Here is a 27,074-nt window from a genome sequence, read left to right as displayed (position 1 = left end):
AGGTATGATACAGACAAAACTGCAGGCTAGGCGTCCGTGAAGAATATATCCTGGAATGTAAACGGACTCTGAGATAAACTTGAGAGGGGGATAGTGCTCCAATATCTTAAATGCCAAGCAATTGATATGGTTCTCTAAAAGAGATGCACATGATGGACAACACTTACTGGGTTCTTGACAGATTTTGCTTTAAGATGGTAGCCCATGAAGGCTATGTCTGGCTCGAAGGGTGTGGGGATTTTAACAAAGCGGTCACTCACTTATAATCTAGCACACTTGGATAGACCCACTAGGGAGATATGTGGCTCAATCGGGGGAATTGAAGGGTCTGATACTCAATATGTGTTCTGAATACATCTCACCGCGTTTATATACCTCTACATTCCCCGACCTATGAGCCCTGTTGCTCCAGTTGCCAGATCAAATGCTACTCATGCGGGGGTGACTTCAACTTGGCGTTCAACAAAGATCGTGACCACTGGCCCCTCAGACATGCAGGGGGACTCAAAACCCACTTTCAGATTTCTTAACACCCCATAGGATAGTAATATATGGCGAACACACAGCCCCAGGGAGCAACCATACACTTTCCACTCGGGCGACGTGGAAGCCTCTCCCGAATATTCTACCTTATTGCACATCATCAGCTGGTCCAACATTACTCAAAGCTACAGCACTTGGCAAGGGGGGGATAAGGGACCACTCTTCGATAGAAGCAGAATTTGTCCTGCACCATGAGACCACTGGGGAGGGGAGGGAGAGGGGGGGGGAGAATCTGTCCAAACAACCCTTGGTACCTGCAGCAACACACAATGCAGGAGTGTTGGAGGGGCACAATGGAACCTTACCTTACATAGAACCTGACCTTAGTCGACTCTGCACAAATTCTTTGGGAGGCCTACAAAACCTTAGTCAGAGGCTAGGCGGTTTCCCTCTTTTCGGGGTGTAAGAGACCAGAGAGCAAACATGGAAGAGCTTGAAAGGGAAATTCTGTCCCAGGAGCGCCCCATCACGACAGAAGGTGGACTGGAAGTGAGGCACACTTTAGCCTTAAAACAGAGGCAATATAAAGGCCTAGCACCTGATGCCACCAGGGCGATACTTCGCACCACTCCGCATCGCCTCTATGGGGTAGGAAATAAAACAGGCACGCTATTGGCAGAGCCATGGGCCCCAACACATTTCCAGGCAAACTATACAAAATGCTGGCCTCCAAGTTGGCCCCTCACTTAATTTAAATGTTTAAGGAAATGAAACGGGAGGACTTTGCCACATGACCAGAGACTGACCACTATAGTGGTCATACATAAAGAGGAGAAACCAGGGAAGGCAGCACCTTCTGTAAGCCAATTTCACACTTGAACGCGGAGAATAAAATATTGACTAAAATCTTAGCCATGCGCCTGATCAGAGTGATCCAATCCCTGGCCTATCTGCTCTAGTCTGGATTTATGCCCCACAGAAGCACGACCCTTAACCGCCGGTGCCTCCATCGTGTGTTGGGACAGATAGCCAACTAACGTGAACAGGCCCTAATGCGGTCACTGCAGGCCAAGATGGCATTTGATACAGTGGATTGGGAAAATATCCTTGAGGTGCTGGCAAAGTTGGGCTTTGGCCCACATTTCATCCAATGGTTATGGCTTATATACTCTGGACCGATGGCACAGGTTAAAAGTCAATGGTGGGCATTCCCTGGAGTTCAGGCTCCAAAGAGGTACCATGCAGAGCTGCCCCTTATCCCCACTAATTTTTGCCTTGAATTGAGATCCCTTAGCAGCTTTCATCAGGCTCCATTACTCAGAGGCCTTCAGTAGAAGGACAAATTATCTTTATAAGCAGGTGACGTGCTGCTCTATGTGATGGCCTCGGAGCAAACTCTGGATATACTAATGCAGATTATTACAAATTTCTGCTAATATTCTGGGAATACCATCAACTGGCACAAGTCCTTAATATACCCTCATACAGGTCGGAACCCACAGCTCCTGTCTGGATGCATGACGACCATGACAACCCCAGGTTTCCGCTATATATCTGGCAATATACATCTTACCAGATACTGACCTCTTTTTCAAGAGAAACCTAATCCCGTTGATAGAGGGGCTGCGGTGAGATGTGCGACAGAGGTCTTCTCTGCTCTCGCAATTAGGAGGGCAACGCTATTTAAAATTATGTCTATGCCCCACTTCCTAAATGCCCTTCAGAACACCCCATATGAGATCCACAAGTCTTACTTTAAGGCAGTTGAGGGGGAGGTCCGGACCATGTTGTGGGATGGGGGCCCAGGAGGCATAACGCTTCCTAAGCTTGCAAGAGGTTGGTACAATGGGGCCATTGCACAGTCAGATGTTCAGAAATACTACTGGGCGGGACAATGGATCACCAGCACTATCAATAACTGGGTTTTCCTCCCACATAGGGAACCAGCTTTCCATATGTATAGATTTAATATTACATTCACAGGGATACCTAAACACCCTATATGAGGGGAATAAACAGAGAGATTGGCTGGACCCCATGTGGGCAGTGGTGAAACTTTGGCAAACAGCTTCGATAGTCTTGAGGTGGAAAAATGATTGCAAAGGCGCTATGGGATACTGTGGTAATAGTCAGGGTTTGTAAAGTGAGACCTCCTAGGACTCTCCAGGGTGGGGGAAGTTTGGACTTGTGCCCGACCTGCACCAGGAATACCAACTACCACCCACTGAGATGTACAGATACAGGCAACTCAGGATTGAGCTCAGAGTGGTACTACCCTGTGGGACGGACCTACAGTAATCCTCACCTTTAGAGGATAGGCTATTCAAGCCCCGAAAGGCCACGTCACTGGCTTATGTATAAAGAAAAACCTACTGAACCACACACGCCAGATGTCTTAAAGCATGTAAGAGAGCAGTGGGAGCAAGAGCTGGGGGGGGGGGGGGATTTGGTGGAGTGCTTGGGGGAGGTGGCATATATGTCTCTGCCAAGTTGTTTGTTTTAAATATCTGGGGAGAGTGAGACACAGGTCGGTCCCCACTGACTTAGATGCCATTGGGCCTGGCAGTTGCAAAGAGAAATATAGCGAGGTCGCGAGGAGCCAGACCGGCTCCAGAACCTGAGGCTTAGAAGCATGACATGAACTGATGTATGATGGTGGAAAGTGTTGTGTACAAGAGTAGAGGTTTTCCCCAGAAATGGGGTAAAATTTGGAATGGCTTGAATACCTGTCGAGGTCAGAGTTGTGTGATCTTTGAGCTCATGGTGATGATGTGGCACATCAAGGACCCCTACAAAAGCAACAGATAATGAGTAAGGGGACGAGGGGTGAGTCCGGACGGGGTTGCAAATATGGTGCTCAATGATAATGTGAGATAAACAACAGTGCTAAGTTTAAAAAATGTATCCAAAATATCAATAAAAAGGTATGTTGTACCTGTGGTTTAGGGCACTGTCACAACATCATTATCTGTGTTTGCTTATGGTGAGACAGGGAGCATTATGAGTAGGATTGGTGTTATTAAATCCGAAGCAGGCATGGTCAGGCAACAATTCTGACTGTAGTATTTAATGGCACCACAATAGTAAACGTTGCAGTAATCCAAGCGAGATTCTACTAGTGCACAGATTGAGTTCTGAGTGTCTGCTGCCAAAAGTTGAATGATTTGCTGAATGTTCCTAAGTTGGAAAGTACAAGCAGAAAAATTGCTGAAACTTCAGTTTTAAATTGCAGGTCAGCGTGGAAGATGGATCAGGATGTGGTCCCAAATCCTGTGGTCACAAAGTGGAGTACCGCAAAGTGCACCACCATCAGCACCTCTGTTTTTTCTGGTTCAGTTTAAGCTAATGGCTGTCGACCATCCCCTGACCTTAACAGACAGCTCCGGTTTGGTTAGCCAGGTGGAATAGGATCTGAGTACTGTCAGCATAGGTTAATAACCTTATGCCATGGGAACGGATCACGGCAGAATGTGGCCTTACAAAATCATTTAAAGTGGACGAGAGAGGGCAGAGCACGATAACAGCCAATTCAGTGATGTAGCAGAGTGAAAATGACTAAGGGCTACTTGGTGAATATGGTTGTCCTTGGAGGACGTAACCTGCTTAAGGGCTGCTCCCTTCATTCCAGTATCTTGAAGTTCAGGGAATGCCATAGTCCAGTGGTTCACAAACCTTTTAGTACCATGACTCACTTTTTAGGTCTCGCCTAGTGATAGGAGCGCATGCGCTGCTCTTGCCAGCGAGTGCCTTTTGCAATCAATTCTCCCAAAGGCTTACATGCACGCGCCTGCACGGACAAAGATGGCTGCTCTCGCCATTTGTCCAAAGCAAACAGCATGCGCGTGTCCGTAGGGACTGTGGGCAGTCCGACGCCATTTTGTTGTCATAGCAACTAAATGCCGCTTTGCGTATACTCACCATTGACACAAAGCAAAACATGCAGGCGTAGCTTGTTTTGCTTGTGCTAATGGCTTTCACAGGCGCGCGCATGGCGGTGTGCTTTTAATTAGCGTGGCCTTCGTGCGATCGCTATCACTTTCGCAATCGCTTTCACTTTCACAGCCACTTGTTCTTTATTATTGCGCATTAAAAGCGAACAAACAATCTGTTGTGTGTTAGGTAACCTAACCGAGTCTGCGGAGAGATGCCACCTTGCTCTTCCCAGGGGATCATAACTGGCCCAGCACGTTCCCCCGGCATTGCCAACCTTTTCATGACATTGTTTTGTCTGCAAGTTTTTGTTCTTCCTGGCACTACTGCGCGGTTACAATTTACAACACAACGCGACCACTGCAAGGAGCGCAGACCCCTCATGCACACAGACAGGGAGAGCTATGTAATGATATACGCGCGATTCAATGCAACATGTGTGCTTTACCCTATACCACTTTGGTTCAAACACAGCAGCCAAGCGCTTACCTCACACGGGACTCCACTGCAGACAATAGACAATACCCTGGAAGGTGAGATCGAATTTATAAGACTCCGGAACGCCATACTAAAGTACAATATACACTTCAAGAGAAAATGGGTCTGAAACTCAAAAACAACTTTATTCTGAAAAATTACTTAAAAGTTACATTGCAAACTCGCTATTTCAGGTCAGAATACACTCGACTTGTGCATTCATAATAATTCATCCAATACTAATAGCTCAGGATTTTTTTATTTATTTTTAAGTCAACTCATTTAAAATCCATTAACATCCAGAGGGATTGAAAAGTGCAAATATTATTCATTGCACCAATTCATACCTTTTCCTCACTGCTAAAATTGTGCATGTAAAATGTAATACTGCACATCACATTTCATGTGTCTCACGACGTTGCAGATCTATCATACCTTGCCTATGGAATCTTAGAGTAGATGCCTGTAGGTTTCAGACTAAAAATCGTTTCCGTGCAGTGCTACATAAGGTGCAAAATAATGGAAGATGAATACTACTTTGCTGAGACAAGTTGTCACAAGGGCATTTTGGCAGGCTTGGGGACCAGCCTCCCTGATAAGAAAAGGCTGCCAAAAAGTGCAAAGATCCCTCATAAAAAACAAGCATTGAAAATGCAATGGGTCTCGCCATTTATTAAGTTAAAGCCATTTGCTTTGCTTTCCTATACTATTACCATTAGCAAAGCAAATAGCTTTAACTTAATCAAAGGCGAGACCTATTGCATTTTCAATGATTGTCAGAACAAGCTTCCAAGACCTACCTACCTTTACTGGACATGAGAAGTGATTTTTTTCAAATATAAATTAAGCATCGTGTATAAGCACATTGTCATATACAGACAACACGTTTTCCATTGAAATTGCCACTAACATACAGTTGTACTGATAAAACTCTACGGTACACAAATGGTAATGTGTGGAAATCGGGTTTCTGGGAGCATCTATGATTTATGCATTTCTCGATTTCCAGCATACTTCGGAATTTCAAAAAAAGTGGTTCATATTTGCGTTCCTAACTAGATATGTTTCATTTACAAGTATTTTTAGTTTGTTGTGTGTTTCAAAAAATCAACTTTCTACCTTTTCCATTCACTCTCCCTGTACTCGAACAAGATTGTCACATAATTCAATTCAAAAACTCCTTTCACTTTGCAGTCTGATAAAAAAACGCCAATGCCATGTTTAAAAAATAGGTACAAAAGGGGGTGGTGATGGACGGAGCATCTGAATCAATCAAACACTCACACCCAGTCAAAAGATCTGGGTTTAATCCATCACCGTTCTTTAGCCCACTCTGCCACCCCAGTTCAGACATGAATCCAGTGGCAAAGTGAGCAAGGGACTCACGTCTGAGCATACCCAGCCACACTTATGGCGGCCAAAAGCAGTACAAAAGGGGGTGGTGATGGACGGAGCATCTGAATCAATCAAACCCAGTCAAAAGATCTGGGTTTAATCCATCGCCGTTCTTTGCCACTGGAGTCAAGCAAGCCCGGCTGAAGACGGCTGTAATGCCAGAAACCGGTCCTGGGAAGCTTGATTCCGGTCCAGGGAAGACATGGCTTGGCAGTTCGGGCTGGACTGTTCCCATGAGGCACAGGGTCAGACTGATTTGCATATGGCCATGTCTGAACTGGGGTGGCGGAGTGAGCTAAAGAACGGTGATGGATTAAACCCAGATCAGTTGACTGGGGGTGAGTGTTTGTATTGTCAACGCTCCGTCCATCATCACCTTTGGTTTTTCTATGTTTAAAAAATAAGCAGCAATTTGTCAGAAGTCATAGCCTGACATTTGACCTCTGTCTTTGAAGGAAGCAAGTGTGAAAAGATAAACACAGAATTTAAGGGCATCTTTATTTATTGCTTGGACTATCTTAACTCACCGAAATTTGGCTTCCGACCCACGGTTTGGGAAACACTGCCATAGTCAACTGTGTCAAATGCAGCTTGATTTGTCTAATACAAGTGCATTCACACTGCCAGCGTTTACTACTATGCGCAAAACGTATAGCAAGGCCAATGTTACAGATTCAGGAATCCTGCCTGGACAGAGGCCACCCTAGACATCATCCAGTCAGTACATAATTTGTAAAAGAGTGAGTGCGAGTGCCCAAAAGGTCGCTCAAACTTGTAGCCGATGCTATTAAATGTTGATGCACCGAATACCAAGGCATCGTAGTCTAGAATCCACCTCATGCGTCTAATCCACTACCAGGGACTCCCAACGCCTTTTTTGACACACTTGCAGATTCTTGCTTTCTTCCTTCCTGGCGGATGATGCTGTACAGCATGACCAAAACCATTAGCAAAGCCAGTAGGTCGCAAAGGAGATACTTATTGGCTTTGTCCTGTGTGCATATTTATTAAACATTTCTTTTTGCTCCAGGTCTCCCCTTCTGCTTTTACTGTACATGCCCTTATAGGATGTTAGGTTTAATTACTAAAAAGGAAACCCTTATATTTCTTTTAACCTTTTGTCCCTTTTTGACTGCTCTCCTTCTGCCTTTTGCTTTGCCTCTTTCCTCCTGAAAAAGATGACTTGTATCTCCCCAATTTTAGATTCTTATATTTTGAAAGATCATTCCATTTGTCCCCACGACCAGTTTAAACCAACATAACAATAATGTATTTAAAACACAATGCAAGTCCTTCCTAAAATGCTTTACCATATCATACCATACTAAACAATAACAGACTATACCATACCACATTATACAATCACAAGCAATACCATAACATGTTATACTATACAATAGCAGGCTATAGCATACCATACCATCACAAACCATACCATATAATGACAAACAGTACCATACTATAGAATAACAGGCCATACCAGGGACACTTTTGAGTAGCTGAGCGCTCTGAGTCTCTTTAACATAACATACCATACTTTGCAATGACAAGCCATACCATACTACACTATACAATAATAGGCCATACCATGCAATGACACACCATACCATACTTTACAATGATAAGCCATATCATTCTTTAAAATGACAGGCCATACCATACTATTGAATGGCAGACTATAACATAACATACCATATCATTCCACACCAACATAACTTTAAAATTGAAAACCTTATCAAAGCCAATACATCTCGCATAGGCAAGACCTGTTGGCTTCTTTTCTATTGGGAGGTGGTATGTCTGTTACATTTTACGTTTGCTTTCTTCACTTTTGAAAGGGGGTAAATGAGAGCTGCTTCTAAGCAGAACACCTGCTATGTTTTAATTAAATTATTAATAACATGGGAACTACCCTTTCATTGTAATCATTTTGCCTATACATTAAAGGCATCAGATGTATTTGGAAATTACTGCTACACTATATTATGTGTATACTGTGATCCTCAATGATGAAGAATTCAGTTTTAGAAAGACTTAGTGAAATTTAACACATTGCATTTTTTTTGCTTGCTTTGTTCCATAGGCAGTTCCACCACACATGGAGGTTCTAGATAATGCTAACCGTGTTGGAGGTGGCCTTAAAGCATGGGAGGATGGTACAATGGTATCCAACGGCTATCATAATGGCACCAAAGGCACTTACAATCATGGTCACAGTATGATGGAAAGAAGATGGGAGGAAGGGCACCTTCTGCAAACTGCAGCTGGAAACACGTTTGGTGCTGGAGGTGCAATAGGAGGTGCAATAGGTGCAGGAGCAGTGGGAGGTGGAGTCATGATAGCAGGAGGAGGGAGCAGCATGAAGGGTGCAGGCGCTGAAGAAAGCTATGGAGCTGGAAGTTATGGAGGAGGAAGGATTGAGGCAAATGGAAACTTTGGTGGCGCAGGAGCTCTGCAAGAAAATTTCATTAAAGAATACTTCAGTGATGTAAGTATTGCCTATAAATATACGTGAATCAAATTAATGTTTGTTAGACATTCAGATTGTAACTGTTAAAATATGTATTTGCCCTTACTCCGAGTCTTCAATGGTATTTGGTATGCTAATAATCGTTAGGGGAAAAGAGGATCTTTTAAGAGCTTTCAGGTTGTGGAGTGGTTCCGGTATTACAAGGTTCTCTTCAGATTCCTAAAGCCAAGGTACTCTTTTTAGATAGTCATCAACTAGAAGCCTCAACTTTGTTTTGTCATTGTATAATTTATAAGTTTTGACATTGTGTGTCTTAGTTTGCATTTCCAAAAACGTTAAGGCTGTTCTGGTGGCAGTCAAACAGTTATTTTCCAGCCAGTCATCTTTTCTTGTAATCTTTTCAAAGAGTTTGCAAGATTTTCAAAGAACATTTATAATGTTTCACTTAGGTTGACAGACAAAACACTCTCAGATGGATCCCTTGCCTGACTGATGAGTAATACCGAGAGCCGCAGGAAAGCTTTAACATAGACTCCTGCTAATATAAACAGCATACCTGCTGTCCAAATAGCCGTGAGCCGGAAATCATCTTGGAACAATGTGGAAAAAATGTGTTCAATCCAGCCACTCGTGGATTTGATGCCTCCTCATTCTTTTGCATATTTTTCTCCCCGTCTTCCTCTGACTTATTCCCCAACTTGAAGTATCTCTAGGCAGCAGAGTGCACCCCATGTTTTTTTCTAGCAATTCCCCTTTGCAGGACTGATGTCCCCTTTGCTGTGCCAGAAAAGACTCACTCTGCCAGACCTTATGCCCAGAAGTGATACAAGATGCCCAACAAAGGTGCCTGCAGTCCTGTTAGTGTCTACTTTAGATGTAGGTCATTCTGCTGCTGCAGTATGTGACAGGAAAACTCCATGCAACCCATGTTTAAACAGGGGCAGGTCCATTACTTAGAATTGGATCTACAAGCTTTTTTTTCTGGTAAGGCACCCCAAAATGCTGTTGCATTGAAATCTTCTAGCTCCAATTGTTTGAGAAAAGAACTGAGAGACACTTTCAGCGGTTGCTATGTTTACAGTGGATTAATGTTACCTTTTACTAAGTTTCCTGTCTGAAAGTGTATCCGTATCAAATTTACCTTTCTGTAGGTGTGCACCTTAGTGGTGGGAGGCATCATCTAGTCAATGTATACACTGCAATGATCAGATGACCACAAATATAGTAAAAAAATGCCCACAGGGGCACTTCATTTGTCATATAGACTTCTCATTATTAACTTAGGCTTACTTTAATCTTCTTTATGAGGTTTCATTTTGCTTCTCCCCACAACCCTCTCTGCATGCTCTCCTTTTTTTCATTGGTGTCTTTTCCATGGACCTTATTCGCTGTTAGGAGAATGATTTATTGCACAACTGGCACACGTTTCCACTGGTCTCTGTAGTCCTACATAAATCTCCTTCAGCGAAGACCTTCCATCGACAACTAAAAAGCATCTGTCAGGGAGTGTGTCCCAGTTGAGCTCAGTCTAGCTAGGGAAGTCTTCAGGCTGTCCCCTGTGATTTACCCAAAACATTCCATTGAAAGTGACAGTGTTCACTATAATGGCAGGTCCAGCATCCTGGTTGACTACGACCACATCATTGATGAATTCATTTCCTTTTTAGCTTCTTTTGGTAACACAGCCTGGTTATTTGGATTCACCTTTGAAGGCTTCTGCTCAGTTGCAAAGGCAAATCTTATATTTTGAGCTACAGGCTGATGTTAGCGCCAAAGAACAAAACTTGAATACAGTATATAGTCCTGTGCAGTTGGATGTCTGCATCAATCCCGAGTACGAGGAAGAGTCTTATTAAGGAGACTTAGACTTTCAGCAGGACTGTGAAGTTTATATCCTGCAAAAGTATCCTACTAGCGGTCAGTAGAAATGTACCAGTTGCCTTAATGCCAACTTTGCAGCATCTGATATAAACTTCAAGATTGCTTCCTCAACTGCAGCATCTGTATCCTCCAGTGCATCCTTTGTCAGGACCACCACCGCCGCCACTGCCATGTACACCAATCCCACCCCAACCCCATTCACAGATTCTTACTCAACCACATCCACCTATATCTCCCATGCATTAGGGACATGGGGAATGAAAACATCTGATGGCAAATATGAATCAAAGCTATAGAAGGATGATAAGGTCATGGAACAAGTAGAGGATGGTGATTCCCAATATTAGGAGGAAAGGAGGGACTTGGTTCCGCCCAATAAAGGTGACATGGACCCCTCCACAACCAGATTCTCGTCTGCCCCACTTTACATGGTTTCATGCCCTGCTAGATCAGGAGGCAAAGACCTTCCAATGTCCTTAGTTTTTCAGGAACAGCACAAAAGAAATCCATTCCTGCTGTGGTTCACATCTCAAAAGACGGCCTGCAATTCATGTAAACACAGGTCAAGGAATACGTGGAGGCTCCCAACCTCAAACAAAATACAGAGCATCTTAGTCTGAACCAGCATATGTAACAGACCATCCTAGTGCTCATTTCACTATTGTGACAGATGCTCAGGTGTGTAAAAAAACATCCTGCAGCTCCAGTCTCTGCTCCTGCAGTCAGAACTGAGACTTATTGGTAACTTAAGTCCAAGAGTCCATTCCGTGGCAGGAAGATCCATCAAACCAGCTAATAACCTTGGCCATTTCAAGCCACTTCCATTGCCAAGTGTGGATAAAAGTTTTGCCTCTCATAGGCTTATGCCTTGACAGGTGGGAAGAGGCTTCTGAACATGGGGCCATAAACTCTTCCGCTGAACAGAACAATACATAACAGTAGTACGCTGTTAGAAAGTGGGTATTTGTGCGCGCACACACTAACACAGTGAAAACCCCACAAAAGACTCATTGTTGTAGAAAAGTAGTATCTCTTTTTCTCTTTCAAACAATACCAGCTTGAGAAAAATCCAGTTAATAGTTCACGAGTTTTGATTGCTCAAAGTTATTAATGCAAATACAGTGTTGAAAACATGCGCTTCTAGAAGGTCATTTATGATAACACTGTCAGAGATCCAAGGAGAGGATCTGCAAATAGGCTTTTCCAGCATGTTAGAACTAATACGTTGTTTCGACAGTCAGGGAATCAGTAAGGCAACTGCAGATCCCTTGAAACCAGTGGAATACGGGCAAATCCAGCTGCTCGCTTTAATGCGCAGGTTGTCCTCTCTGGTCAAAAACACCACAGAGAGAGAAAGGGTCTAAGGGATATTTTAAGACCTGCCCAGGTTTACATCCCCTAACAACTATTAACAATACCTTTGAAAAAAACGGGGATCTACACTAAAGCCAAATTCTACGGCTATGAACAACAGACTGTCTTATAATCAGTCAAGAAAACAGGTACCTATAGAGCCTATATTTATAGATACAAAAAATATGCAAACACCAAAAACACAGATGATTGTTGGTGAGACCCAGTTAGAATGAATAGTGGATTCCCATCAAAAGTCATGTATTGATCAATAATCTCATTTGGTCATCCATGAATAAGGGATGGTGTGTCTCTGATCATTGAGACTATTTCCATACCCAATCAACTTATATTATATGGGTCAAGCCCACAATCGCTGTGTTGACCATGAGAAAAGTAGCGTATATGGGAATCGGTGCAGTGCAACAAAAAATGTAGTGAAGTAAAATAGAGTGCAGGGACTAGAAGAGAATACATTTTTAATTGGGTTATAGTCTCTACCTCTAGTTAAAAACAAGAACAGTGCAAAGTGGCAGTGTCAAACAAATAGGTAACTGCCGTAGGGGCCAACCTCTACTAGAGGTAGAGACTATAACCCAATTAAAAATGTATTATACAGGCAAGTAGCTGCAGGAACCCTGGTTTGATGCCCTGGACTGGTGTTGGGTGATCTTAGCAGGGCAGGGTTCCGGGAGAGCCAGGTCCAGCAGGAGGGTTTGTAGGAGGAAAGTCTTTTATTGCCCTGAGACTTATTGAATGGGGGGCAAGTCTAGAAGCCCTTGGAGTTACTTAAGTTGTCTTTGATGAGGAATCCGAGTTGGTCCAGTCTTTCTCACTGTCAGGCAAAAGGCAACCGGCCAACACAGCAGAGCAGATTGCAAAGTGGCTGTCCCTCCTACAGCCCAGCAATCAGCAGGCCAACACAGCAGAGCGGAGTGGCAGTCTCTCCTGCAACGCTGCTCCTCTTCCTTACAGTCTCCTAAGGTCCCAAAAGTGAAATGAGTACATGGTCCAGTACTTGTACCCCTCTTAGAATTGGAAGTAGGGAGGTTTTAAAGAAAGGTCTTTGTAGCGCACAAGACCCTGCCCTTTCCTGGCTCGCCACAGGGGTGTGTGCAGCCCTTTGTGTGGTGCAGTGGCCAGAGCGGCTGACTCTGGAGCGCGGGGGTCATATTGGATCCCTTGTGCCGGCGGCAGCTCAGCATCGTGTGACTCTGGGCAATAGCTCACTTAATCTCCCAGACGGCCCCCAGTGCCTTGTAACCTTAAGGGTTGATATGTTTGCGCTTTACAAATATGGATTATTATTTCTAAAAGTGACATTTTCATACCTGCTATTTAAATACCAACTTCCCTAAAAGATGTGTTTTTAAACCTAAAATACTTTTCCTATTGTTTTCCAATTGAAAGTTACACTTGTAAAAGGTTACAAGGCAGCTCCACTGTTAATCTATGAGAAAGATAGGCCTTGCAGTGGTGAAATATGAATTTAAGAGTTTCACTACCAGGGCATATAAAAACTAAACGCACTTGTCCTGCCTTTTAAATACACTGCCCCCTGTCCATGGGTTGTCCAGGGCCCACTCTAGGGGTGATCTATTTGTAATAAAAGGGAATGGTTGGGACTGGCAAATAGGTGAACCTGACCGGTCTAAATGGCAGTTTTAAACTGCACACACAGACTCTGCAGTGGTAGGCATGAGACATGGTTAAAGGGCTACTTAATAGGATGGCACCACCAGTGCTACATACCCACTAGTTGCAATTCATTTATAGGCCCTTGGCACAGGTAGTGCACTTTACTGTGAGTAAACTAAATATGCCAATCATGGCTAAACAATTTGTCATATTTAGGTACAGAACACATGCACTTTACTTTTGTCAGCAGTGGTAACATGCTCAGAGACCTAAAGCCAGCATATTAATGTAGACACCAAAAAGAAAATTATCAGAAACATATATCCAGAGTTACGGATTTTAAAAGAAAACATAAATCACAGCAATTCAATACGGCAGAACCTTTGCATTGCGGTCAATGGCAAACAGTGGTGTGACATTCGGTCACTGGCAGGTCACGTTGAGTGAAACCCAAGGAGGGTAAAGATGATACGGGTCCCAGAACCAAGCCATGACAGTTCAATTGTACCTGCCCAGTGGAGCTCAGATGCAGAGTCGTCCTGGCTGTCCCTGGTGCTGAACGTGAGCAGTGGATGAGCTGCTTTAACTACTTACATGATGCTGCGGGGGAACCGGGTTCAAAATCTCAACAACTGGGACGCTGCTGATGTTAGACAAAAGTTTTATGGAGTTCCATTTGGATGTAGTGTTGAGTGAAGGGTTTTTTGCTGGTGTGGTGACCAATAAGGCTTGTCAGCGGTAACTACAGCAGATGGTTACTTCAGTGTCCGGAAGTCCATGGGAATACAATAGCTTCCTGAAATTTTGTGGAGGCAGGGACTATAGTTCCTACAATACACTAAATCATCTGGATTTTGGACCACTAGTACAGGGGGGGGCGTCTAGAGTTGCATTTGGCTCTCCAAGGGGTCCCTCTGTTTAGGGGACCAGTATTTGGTCGGGGATGAATCACAGTTGTGCAGTTACAGGAAGGTTGGCACTGGTGCAGAGCATCACGTCTTTAGTTTCTGCAGACTCTGGCCCCTTCTGTGTCCTTTGTTGCAAATCTGATCAGAGCAGGTGGCAGGGGTAGCCCTTTAGTCCTACATTTAAGGGTGTTCGGGTGTGTGTGCAAGTTGCCAAAGGCCTACTAGCCCAAGCAGCTAATCGGTACCTGGGGTGACCACATTCGCAGTGTGTGTCACATTTTCTACCTACAACCCTCTAATCTAGGTAGAAACCTTCCTATGCTGTACAGACCAAGCAGCCAACCCTTGAAATGTGGCTAGCCTTCTTGCTATGTACATCTCCTAAATACCCAATTGTCCTGGGTGCCAATGTGCCTGGGGGCAGGCTGTTTCCTCCTGTGGTGAAGGCTTTGAAGCGCAGCGCTTTGATGTGTCACTTCATTAGCCATCCTGTCACGGAGGGAGGTGTGACTGTCTTCCCGTCCGGGCTATTGTGTCTAAGTCCTGGGAGAGTTAACACCCCCTGCTAGAGGGTCAGATTCCTGTCTCGGTGTCGGCAAGCGTGGGCTGCCAGCCAGAGCACAGGAAAGGGTGGGGTAACCAGGTTGGCAACCTCTAAGTTATCCACCTGGGTGCATGCCACATCGTCCTCGACATGGGAATCATTTCAGGGAGGATGAGGCGTGTTGTTTGATACCAAACACAACATATTTAGGGGGTATCATAATGGCGCTGCCAACCTCTGGTTTGCCCTGTGTGCCAGCCCATGTTATTCTATAGTCCGTCTATCACTTATAGTGTCCTTAAATGGTAAAGGCCACTACAGGGACATATATATTGCACTTACATGTCCATACCTTTAATGTAATGCAAGCACCTCATGGGCTTTAGGAGGCCTTTCTTAGGGGTGACTGGCATATATTAAAAATAGTGCATTGACTTTGGCACACATGATGAGTTCAAAGTAGATTTAGAGCAGTTTATACTGCTTCTGCGGTCTGCAATGGCAGGCCTGCTGTCAGTAGTTTACTTGTGTCACTCAGGGTAGCACAAACGCTGCTTAAGGCCCATTGACCAATTTAACACCCATCCCCTGGGTACCACTGGTACCATATGCAAGGGACTTTTAAGGGGGTTAAAGTACTTCGCCAATTGGGATTACCAATTCACACATCAGTTCTAGTGAGAGAACTCTGGCACCGGGGCCTAGTTTGTCGGCGTGAGTGCACTGTCAGTCAAAAACCAGCATCTAGTCATCCAAATGGGAGCAAGTAGTGGGGGCACCTGCAAAATAGCCTGGTTTCTTACACTCACTGTGGCGGTTGCCCATCCTGGTACAGGGACCTGGTGAGACTGTCAAAATGTCCACCAATGCAGTTCAAGGACCATCCCAAGCACCTGTCCAGATCTAATGGACAGGTCCTCCAAGACAACCAGAAGTTACTCAGCTTGACTGCTTGGTTGCATTCCACTTAGAGTTTGATTATCTCTGCTGATAGTAGAGAGAGATTGTCACAATTACGAGCACCTGCTACAGCAAAGACTTATGCCACTAAATGGAAGCACTTCTGTATGCGGTGCTGGTATACATGATGTAATCCTACTTTATGCAGCCCCATCAAGAACCAATATACTTATGGAACCTGGTACAGGAAGTCCCAAATACTCGATATTTAGGAGAAATAACAAATCATCATCTTTATTCTTCCAAAGAATCCTTAAATTTATAAGGAGACTTTATATGGCTTTTTATCATGCTATGCCAAAGAAGTTACTTGAAGTGTGAAGTCTGACTCTTTCTCAACCAATCCATAGAGCACAAATAAATACATGTTGGGTGTCTTTCGTTATTAGCTTCCATTTCAGTGAGGAGAGTTGGAAAACTACGGATATTCACAATTCAAGAGATGTACCTCAATGTTTTTTTTCAAAGAACAAGGTCATCTTGGTCACCATCCCTAATTTCATGCCCACTGTCCCATCAGAATTTAATCTAAATGAGTTGCTTATTCGTCATTCTTTCTTTTCCAACTCTTCTGTGTCAGCAGAAAGACCTTTGATACCTCAAGTTCTACGTGGACAACACTAAGGCTTTTGTGCTTAGGGTGAGTTCATTATTTCCTTTATCTAAACAGTCTGGGTTCATCCATTATTTAAGCAAGGGATGTCCCGTTGACAGCATCAATTATTTTTTACCACAGTAAAGCTAAGTGCCTGCATCAAAGCAGAGTGATGGCGCATTCCGCAAGAATCATCGTGAAGACTGCTTCACTGTACGCTGGAGTAAGTATGTAAGACTTTTGGTGTAAATCCACATAGAATGGTAGGCACACTTTCACCAAGTACTAATGCCTCTGTGCCTGGAGCAGCCAACTCCTCAGTAGGTCAAGCAGGTCTTTGTCACCTGTCGCTTTATTTATATCCTGTTTGCTCTTCTTATTGAAACATATGAATCTATTAAAGATTCAAAGCAGGAAAAGAATTTAGTTGTAACTCCAGCTTTGGTGCCTTTCATAGATTAATATTCCACTCTCCCTCATTCTCCAGTCAGTCTCCCTGGGTGTTCTATGTATCCTTCACAATTGTGCTATGAAATCTGATATATTGTGACCTCTGAATGAGTAGAGCTCTCCACGCCTCCACCTCATTACTTGATGTCTGAGATGTTTTGTATGAGTTGGATACACTGCTAAACAAACACTGCTGTTGTGCCTATGGTCATTTTAACACTGCTAACTGCTTTACAACAGCAATTAATTAAGGCATGTGAATGTACCAAAAATGTAAATGTTGGAGAACTGGTGTTACACAAAGGTAAGAAATTTTATTTTCTTAATCTGGGACTGGGTATTGTAGTTGGTCCTTTCTTTTGTTTAACCTAATTAAGTAAAGTCATTGTGTGAGGTGTGTCTGAATGGTGATACGTTTTCAAACCCTACCAGGTATCTGTGAGAGTGTCTTGTCTGCAAGCATGCCTTGCAAGTAAAAAAGAAAAATGTGTTACTAGTGAAAATGCCAAAGATTATCCTACATGGATTCAAAGGATTTGAGTCCTGATACAACATAGTGTGGCTAATCAAGCATCTCTCTTCCGTCCAAGCAGTAAAAACATTAAGGTTCTTGGTGAGAGAAAAGACTTCATGGCACAGAGTAAATGCATGCTTGTATTGTACTCTCCGCTCATGAGAATTTGACCACCTCCTCCCACATTGAAATGACGTTTACATAAACATTTTTTGATTGATTATTCTATTTGCGGATTCCACACTTTCTGAATATCCTAGAAGGTAGACTGAATCTGGAAACTTTTCAATATCGCCACTTTGACCCCGGAAATGGCATCCTCATTATGTCACTGGAGCCACAAAGCACCCCGGTCCTGATTCAGTTTCCCTTTTTTTGTGCCATTAGTAGGAATCCAGAGCTCCTATCCCCTCAGGAGATATGTTGACGTTTATAGACCTCTTTTCTACAAGTCTCTTTTTCTGTTGCAGATATTTGCATGTCTCCCCCATAAAAGGCAAGGGTTAAGCCACGGACAAACTCTGATGGACACATTTCCATTAGGGATCCATATGAAATTTCCTCTGGTGCCTTGAGATCAGACCACAATGTCAAGCCATGCTGTTCCTGTTGCAGCAAGCACCCCAAGGCAATAATAGAGCAAATGGCCAAGATGTTCATGGCCTATACTCAGGACAAATGTCACAGAACAAGAGCATTGAGGCCATAGTCCAGAAACCTGCAATCGCCACAGTTTTCAAAGTCCTCGAAACATAGGCTCTAAAGGAACAAGCATTGAAAATGCAATAGGTCTCGCAATAGAAGAGTTTGACATTTTTCGTTTTTCAAATGGATGAGTGGCGTTGCGTGGCGTTGCGTGGATGAGTGGCGTTGCGTGGATGAGTGGCGTTGCGTGGATGAGTGGCGTTGCGTGGATGAGTGGCGTTGCGTGGATGAGTGGTTGTATGTGTGAGTGGTTGTTTGTGTGGGTGGTTGTATGTGTGGGTGGTTGTATGTGTGGGTGGTTGTATGTGTGGGTGGTTGTATGTGTGAGTGGTTGTATGTGTGAGTGGTTGTATGTGTGAGTGGTTGTATGTGTGAGTGGTTGTATGTGTGAGTGGTTGTATGCATGTATGGTGGTGGGGTAGGAAATTAAACAGCAATCGAGTTTTGCATGCGGTGACTGTTGCCATGTTTTCGCCGTGCCCTTGTTTATCCCCTTACCACATTTGCCCTGGAGTTTCGTTGGCTGTGCAATTTAAGGATATCCCTGCCTGTCTTGGCCCCCGGTAGCAGGGAGGAGAGCGCGCCGGACCGGTCACGTGGCACTGCTATGGACCCCCGTGTTATTCTTCGAGAGCAGCGCTGCTGATTGCCTCAGCAGACGTCCGGGTAATTATCTGCAGGTGGCGTTGCCTAAAGCGCTGCCATTATTATAAAAATATAGACCCATGACAACATATGAAAAAGCCAACACACAGCACGGTACTAATAAAACATAGTTGAAACGCACTCGCATGTGTGCGAGAGGCAGGCGATCATGTGGAGAAGCGTCCTCGGTTACAAACACCTCGTGTAACTAACAGCGGCAGCATTTTAAAACATTGTTTGCACTTTAAAACAAAGAGATTATGACAAACATATGTTTAGTTTAGAAGAAAGTGCCTGTATTTTAGACCACCTTAACAGTACTACAACAGTGCGTTATAGAAGCCAAAGGAGGGTAGGCTGGGGGAGAGTCAATGGCTGCAGCGCTACCCAGCATGAACCCAAACATCCCATGTACATTATAAACGCACCAAAGAAGACGCAGCCTTGGTTACAAACACCTCGTTTGACTAAGGCGAGAGGGGGAGGTGGGGGTGCAACTCTGTGTGGCTTGTGCTCTCCTGGCGCCTCTGGTCTGTTTACTGTTAACACATGGAATTCCAAAGCAATCATTAAGCCGGATGGCTCCGTCTATGTTGTGCACCACTGGCGCCTTTTGTCTGTTTCCAGCAGAGAGGAAGGAGCTGGAGAAGCAGGAAACTGAAAGTACGGCCGGCCACCGGCCAGCCATGAATGAACCCCTCGGTTGCCTGCACAAAAATACGGGCATCAGAAGCAAAAAAAAGACGCTGCGAGGCAAAGAGAGAAAGGGACGCGGGCTCATGTTTGTTTGAGGAAATCAGAGTTTAAAAACGAAAGGCACTAATCTCTTGCTCTTTAAGTTCTAGACATGGTCGTTTTTTATGTTTAAATCAAAAGAACTTTTGGCATGCTTGAGATACTGTAAAGAAACATACGGGCATCAGAAGCAAAAAAAAAGACGCTGCGAGGCAAAGAGAGAAAGGGACGCGGGACAGAAGAAACGGGTAAAACAAGACGGAGGGCATTGCTGTGGGGAGGGGGAGGAGAAATGCGACACGGCGGGCAGGGGAGGGGGCGGAGCGGGGAGAGCGGCATGAGGGTGTGAAAGCAGCAGGGGCCTGGAGTGCGGCTAAGGGAACTGAAGAAACGCGACACAGCAGGCAGGGGAGGGGGCGGAGCGGGGGTGTGGGAGGAGTGCGGCTGAGGGAAAATACATGCAAGCAGGCGGCTGGGGGCATGTGCACGCGCTTTTAAGCTCAATGCACATGCGCATTAAGCTTGAATTTCACGGGCACTGCAAGGAATCGCCACGATTCCTTGCAAGTTGGTTAAAGACTGTTTAAGCCCCAATAGTCTCGCAAGCTCGATGCGCATGCGCATCGACAGGCGAGACCTAAAAAGCGCTTTTCTACCAAAAATAGGTTCTGAAACTGCTACCCTTCCCTGCAACTGCTTTCTTTGGAGGCGGATCTTGTAAAGGACCCCAAAGAGTATCCGGCATGTGCGCTTCCTCAGATCGGACACCAATCCTGGACAGACTATTGTGTCACCGACCTCGAGGCCCCAGGCCAGACAGCCCTACTCAAGAGTTCTGAGCTCCAGGAAATTATCCAGCACTTTATGAACTTTATATTTTATGTCATTCTTCTTCATGACATGGTCTCCTCTGGACCGCCTGCTGGCCCCATTGTTCTAATGGGATACGCCTAAGGAGTCCTCCTGACGCCAAATCTTGCATCTCCATTTGCTCATTTTGCATTGCTGCGGTTACTTGAGCCCTGATTTTGGCTACGTCATCAGCACCCTCTTCGGGCATGATGCCACCCTCTACTGCACCACCTCTAATGATTGCATCAGGCTTCTTGCCTGATCCACTGCTTTCTCTGGCGCCACAAAAAACATAATGAGCTAGGCCAATGTCTACTTGTCTAGCTCAACAACTGACACCATCTGCGCCTCAACCTTCAAGACCCGCCTCATTGCACCTCATGGAGTAGGGCCGAACCATGCCAAAATACATATGATGGGGATGAGAAGTCTGACACTAAACTAGATTTTGAAGGTTTTAGAGGTGATAGTAGTGTGGATACCTCAACAGAATTGGAGCTGTATTGCCCAGCTGGGTTATCTTCGTCTGTGGTCACAGCTTATCAATCCATCATAAAAAAGCAACCTCTAGTGTAACTAAAGCTAACATTGTAAAGGAAGTACTTAAAACTAACACCCATGCTACAGTGCAGCAAAGAGGCTATCTGCTTTTTCTGAAGTTTTGCAGCTTCTCAAGAGGTTTCGCCTTTTGAGGGAGACATTGCATGCCTCACAGCAACAACCACAGACAACCCGCTGTATAAGCATAACGGAGGTCATGGTGAAGGAAGCGGATGCATCAAGCTCCTCCCACACCCTTCTTCCTTCCTATCCCCAGCAACCTCAGGGAAGCAACCTTAGTTCACTCTTGGAACACAGGATGCCAGTTTATTTGAAAGGTTTTATATAACACTGGCTAGACCCGTGAGTATCAGAGCGCTTTACAGGAGCGAAAAGCAGTGGAAGAAATATTAAACATTTGGTCAGGGTAAAACATAACACAGTCAATTACAGCACCAAACATAAGTATGAAATAACAAAAGGAAAGGGGGAAGAGATTAAAATGAGAGGGGGGTATAAGGGTCGGACATGGTCAATTAAAACCAAAAATTCAAATGATAAAAAGAAGGATGGGGAAGAGCAATTTACATGAGAGGAGGGAAAAAGGTGAGGCAGTTGAACATGAAGAGGGGAGAGGAGGGTAGGACAGTTGAACATCAATTAAGACAGAAATTCAAATTATAAAAAAGTGGGACGGAAAAGAGCAAATTAACATGAGAGGAGGGAATAAGGAGAGGCAGTTTTATAAAGGAGATACAAATATGCAGGTGGGGCTCAAGCGGTTTAGTAAGGTAGGGGGCTAAAAGTCTGGATGGGGTAACGTGAAATAGGCAGTTTAGTAGTATAGGTGGAGGAGAACAGGTTTAAGGGGTAGAAGAGAGAAAATGGTGGGAGAGATCGAGGAAAGTGATGGGTGAACATAGAAAGAGGAGTGGGGGAGGAGATCAACATTAGGAGAGGAGGATTGTGATGTGGGTCGAGGGGGGGAGAAAGGGGGGACCCTAAGGATCACCAGAGGAGGAGAGAAAGGGAGTGGTTCAGTGGAGGGTTTAAGGACCAAAGTATTGGTTGAGGAGGTAGGATTTAAGATCTTTTTTAAAGCTGAAGTAGGAGGGGTTACAGCGCAAGTCCGTTGAGAGAGAGTTCCAGATGTTCGGGGCGTTCCTGGAGGAGGAGCGAGATTGGGTGGATTTCTTTTTAAACAGCGGGGGATGAGGAGGAGAGTATTGGTGCTTCTCATCGGTTAGGAGCACCCTTCTTTGTTTAGTCTCTTGTAAGGTATGAGGGGGTTTCCTGGTAAAGAGCTTTGTGTTTAATGCATGCTGTTTTGCAGTGGCATCTTCCTTCAATGGGAAGTCAGCGGAGGGCTTTGAGGAAAGGAGAGATGTGGCCAAATCTTTTACAGTCAGTGGTGAGCCTTGTCCCCAGGTGGAGAACCGCTCTCAGTGGGGCAAAGTGTACTTTAGGGGTTCCGGTGAGGATAGCGTCGCCATAGTCGAGTTTAGAGAAAACTTGAGATTTGACCACCCATTTGAAGTCATCTGATGGAATGAAGGGTTTTATTTTGTTAAGGCGTCGGAGGGTGAAAAGGGCTCCTTTTAGCCAAATTTTCTATATGGTCACTGAGAGTAGGGTTTTTATCAAGAGTGAAACCGAGTGATTTTGCAGAGTTGGATACGGAGAGCGGGCAATTGAGGGCATTAAGGTCCATGATCCAGCTTTGGATGGGGAGTCGGTTGTGTTTGGGAGAAGAGGAAAATGTTAGCGTTTTTTAGGGTTAAGTTTGAGGTAGTTAGAGAAGAACCAGGCTTGGATTTTACTCAGTGTGATATTGAGTGGAAGTATGTCAGAGTGGGATCTAATCTTGTAGTAGAGTTGGGTATCATCGGCATAGAGTTGGTAGTTGATTCCTGCTTCTTTCAGGAGGAGGGTAAGGGGTTCCATAAAGAGGGAGGGGGAGAGAATAGAGCTCTGGGGGACGCCCAGGGAGACAGGTGTCTGGTTGGAGAGGTAGTCTTTGATTTTGATTTGTTGCGTTCTATGGTGAAGGAAAGAGGCAAACCATTTGAGGACCTGACCATTGAGGTCAAAGCGGGCTTTAAGTGAATTTAGTAAGGAGGAGTGGTTAGCAGTATCAAAGGCTGCAGAGCGGTCTAGGAGTACAAGAAGGCAAGTCTCACCTTGGTCGAGGGAACCTTGGATGTAATCAACAATGTTTAGCATACCCGTTTCTGTACTGCAACCTTTTCTGAAACCTATTGAAGGCAGTTGAGTAAATAGAAATTGCAAATGTGCTTGTCCAATTGGAGCAAATCACATTTTTTAAGGGCTTTAGATGGGAGTGGGAGGTTAGATATAGGGCGGAGATTGTTGACATCATTGGAGTCTGCAGAGAGGTTTTTCAAAATGGGTGTGATTTGACCAAGTTGAAGGGAGTCCGGTACGCTGCCAGTGGCAAGGGAGGAGTTGATGAATTGGTCCAAACCGGGCAATGATGTGGTTTAGTTTGAACAACATTGGAAGGGAGAAGATCTTTAGTATGCGATGTTAGTTTTAGTTTAGAGGAGATGTTGAACACTTCGAGTTCAGTCATAGAGCGAAAATTATGCCAGGAGACATTGTATTTACGATGAACATTGGAAGGATTGTCACAGGAGGCGTTTGTGATGGTAAAGTAAGTGGGAGGATTAAGAGGTAGAAGAGGGGTTAGTGAGGGAGGCGAGTTATTGCTAGCGTTAAGGGCATAGGGGTGGCTGGACAGGACAAGAGGAAGATGGAAGGATTGGTCAACTTTATAGATTTTACCTGTGAAGAAGTTAGCAATTTCCTCACATCTCTCCATTGAGGCCAATAGTTTAGGAGGGGTAGAGGTAGTTTGTTTTCTAATAATGTTGATCAGTTCTCTGGGCCTATTGTTCGAACTCTCAAGTTGAGCTTGGAAAAGGGAAGCCTTTCCAGTGAAACTGTGTGTTCGAGGCATATGAACTGCAGATTACAGACTATGCCTAGATCGCCATCTGGTGTTGGGCCCAGATGTTTGCACTTTGTTGTTGTCGTGTAAGAAGTCTTTGGAAGTCACTAGATAGATGGTGACTCCTATGGACTATAGTGCGCATGGGCATAGACTCCATCTTCAGATTGTTTTTTTCCGCCATCGGGCTCGGATGTGTTTGTCGCGCTCCAGTTCGGTGTCATTACCATACTACCTTTAGACACGCAATACTTCACCCATTCTTCGGTATTGTTTCGATCGCGTTTCCCATTCGATGCACATCTCTACAAACTTAAAATTCCTTGCTTCCGGTCGTCGACGTAGGCCTTCGGGCCTATCTGCGCCGTCAGGCTCTGTGGCTCATGGAAAGTACTCCTTTAAAAAAGTGGCCTCAATGTGGATCCAAGTTTCCACACGCTGATCTTCACGAGGTGTGTAACCTCTGCCTTTCGCCCGAGCACGAGGCCAAAGACTTTCCAGCTTGTGCCAATTTCTGTTCCAAGAAAACAATACGGGATCGTCGGGTTCGAAGAACTATGGCTCGATCATCGATACCGGACGATATCTTCCAAGAAGGCGTCAATGTACCGGAGCAGGAGCAAATCGAAGAGGGAAACCTTAGCGCCTCCGAAGCTGAAAACTCCAGGGCAGCGGGTCGAAAGTACTGACGTCGACCCCTACCCCCACCCATTCATAAAAAGGCTTCGGTAAAACCTTCACCCTCGGGCCTAGGTGCACACCGGGACAAAACTTCCCACGCCCGCCTTCGGGCCCGGCAAATAAGTCAACACATAACCCTTCAGGTGACTGGATCGAGCCAGCCTACTGTCGGTACTGAAACCCCATCCCCGGCACTGAAAACAAAAGACAAACCCAAAGAGAAACCACTGTCTTTGCACCGAAGTCTGGTTCCACATCGGCGCATTCGGCACCGAAATCCTCTGGCACTGAACCTTCGGATCCGAAAAAATCATCGGAACCAAACAAACAACCGGTTCCGAAGTCCCCAACTAAACCATCGGAACCCAGGAAAACACCTGATACGAAACCTAAGGAGCATAAAACAACTCCAAAACTTGTGCCACACAAACAGTCGGACCCGAAAAAATCGGCACTGAAGCAAAACACTCCAGAGGAGGAGGTTTTTCGACCTGATCCAACCCAAAAAACTCTCGAAATAGACACAAACACAGGTTACCTTATAGTTGGTACTTCCAACAAAAGGAAAATGGGCAAACCTGCACCAGCTCCACTCCTTTAAGAAATCCTTCTCCACCTCATCCTCCACACCACATCTCTCCTATCCCATCTCCAGTACCCGCACAATCTCCTCCACCTCAGGATGATGACTACTTTGGGGAGGGAGATGATGATGATGATGAACCTTTAGGGCAACCTAATCATCCCAATATCCCAAATGACCCATGGGACAATTATGGCACACCAGATGTTCCTTACACACCACAATATGATATCTACCCATCTAGACCATCCCCTCCAGAGGACACTATAGGATTCACTCAGCTCATACACAGAGCTGCAGAATACCACTGTGTGAATGTGCACACAGACCCTATAGAAGATTTCCTCATGGACACTTTTGCACCACCTCAAAGGTCAACTTCCATTCTCTATGTTAAAAGGGGGAATCAAACACGCTCCTATAATCTTTAAAGAACCTGTGAGGGCTAGAGTCATTAACCCCAGAGTGGAAAAGAAATAAAAGTCTTCCCCAGCTTATCCCGTTTACATTAAAGGGCAGCTTCCCTTAGATTCCTTGGTAGTCTCCAACGCCAGGAAAAGGGCTAACTCTCAGACCTCAGGCGATGCTCCACCTCCTGATAAGGAGTCAAAACTGTTGGACGCATCTGGTAAAAGAACAGCGTCCCAGGCAGCCAACATATGGAGAATTGCCATACAAAAGGGGATGATGGACGGAGCGTTAGAGCAAATCAAACACTCACCCCCAGTCAACTGATCTGGGTTTAATCCATCACCATTCTTTAGCTCACTCTGCCACCCCAGTTCAGACATGGCCATATGCAAATCAGTCTGACCCTGTGCCTCATGGGAACAGTCCAGCCCGAACTGCCAAGCCATGTCTTCCCTGGACCGGAAACAAGCATCCTGGGACCAGTTTCGCGTTCATAACCCTCATCAGCCAGGCTATCTTGAATCCAGTGGCAAAGTGAGCAAGGGACTTATGTCTGAGCATACCCTGCCACACTTAGGGCGAACAAAGCGATACAAAAGGGGATGATGGACGGAGCATTTGAGCAAATCAAACACTCACCCCCCGGTCAACTGATCTGGGTTTAATCCATCACAATTCTTTAGCTCACTCTGCCACCCCAGTTCAGACATGGCCATATGCAAATCAATCCGACCCTGTGCCTCATGGGAACAGTCCAGCCCAGTCCAATTGCCAACACATGGAGAATTGCCAGCACACAGGTTTTGCTGGCTAGGTATAATAGGGCACACTATGACTAACTAGAGACCCTACTACAACACCATCCAGATGAATATAAAACAAGGGCCAATGATCTCATCCAGGAAGGGAAACTTATAACTAATACATCAATTCGATGTGCTCTGAATGCTGCAGACACAGCCTCCTGAGCTATTAATACCAGTAAACCAACCCTTTGACCAGGAGCATTTATTTGGGCCTTGTGTAGATTCATCTGTAGAAAAGATGAAAAAAGATACTGATACTGCCAAATCAATGGGAGCCATGCAATCGCAAACTCCTAGAAGTTCCTTTCGCCGCTCCTCTTATAGGGGCACCCCTAGAGTTTTTACCGCTAACCACTCTTCCACCTCCTATAAAAATCCCACCCAGACCTCATCTACCAGAGGTTATTACAGAGGAGGCTACAGGGGCAATATTAACAAGGGTAGAGGCAAAACTACCAATACTCACACTGCCTCCTCCTCCAAACAATGACTTTCCTCCACTCCCCCCGGACCATTATACTCCGGTCGGGGGAAGATTACTACAGTT

At 45.0% G+C, this 27,074-nt stretch overlaps 1 protein-coding gene across 1 annotated transcript in view; it reads left to right on the top strand.

Annotated features, from left to right (window-relative positions):
* DSG2 (desmoglein 2) overlaps nucleotides 1–27,074 on the top strand; it is a 486,965-nt gene that overhangs the window by 441,116 nt on the left and 18,775 nt on the right. The window contains exon 14 of the mRNA XM_078687378.1: nucleotides 8,369–8,773. Within this exon, the coding sequence (XP_078543504.1) occupies nucleotides 8,369–8,773 (405 nt within the window). The remainder of the gene's footprint in view (nucleotides 1–8,368; nucleotides 8,774–27,074) is intronic.

Source organism: Lissotriton helveticus, chromosome 4_1 (genome assembly GCF_964261635.1).
Source record: "Lissotriton helveticus chromosome 4_1, aLisHel1.1, whole genome shotgun sequence".
NCBI classification, from domain to species: domain Eukaryota; kingdom Metazoa; phylum Chordata; class Amphibia; order Caudata; family Salamandridae; genus Lissotriton; species Lissotriton helveticus.
The sequence above is the reverse complement of the archived record's forward strand: the minus strand, read 5'-3'. Positions and strand labels throughout refer to the sequence as shown.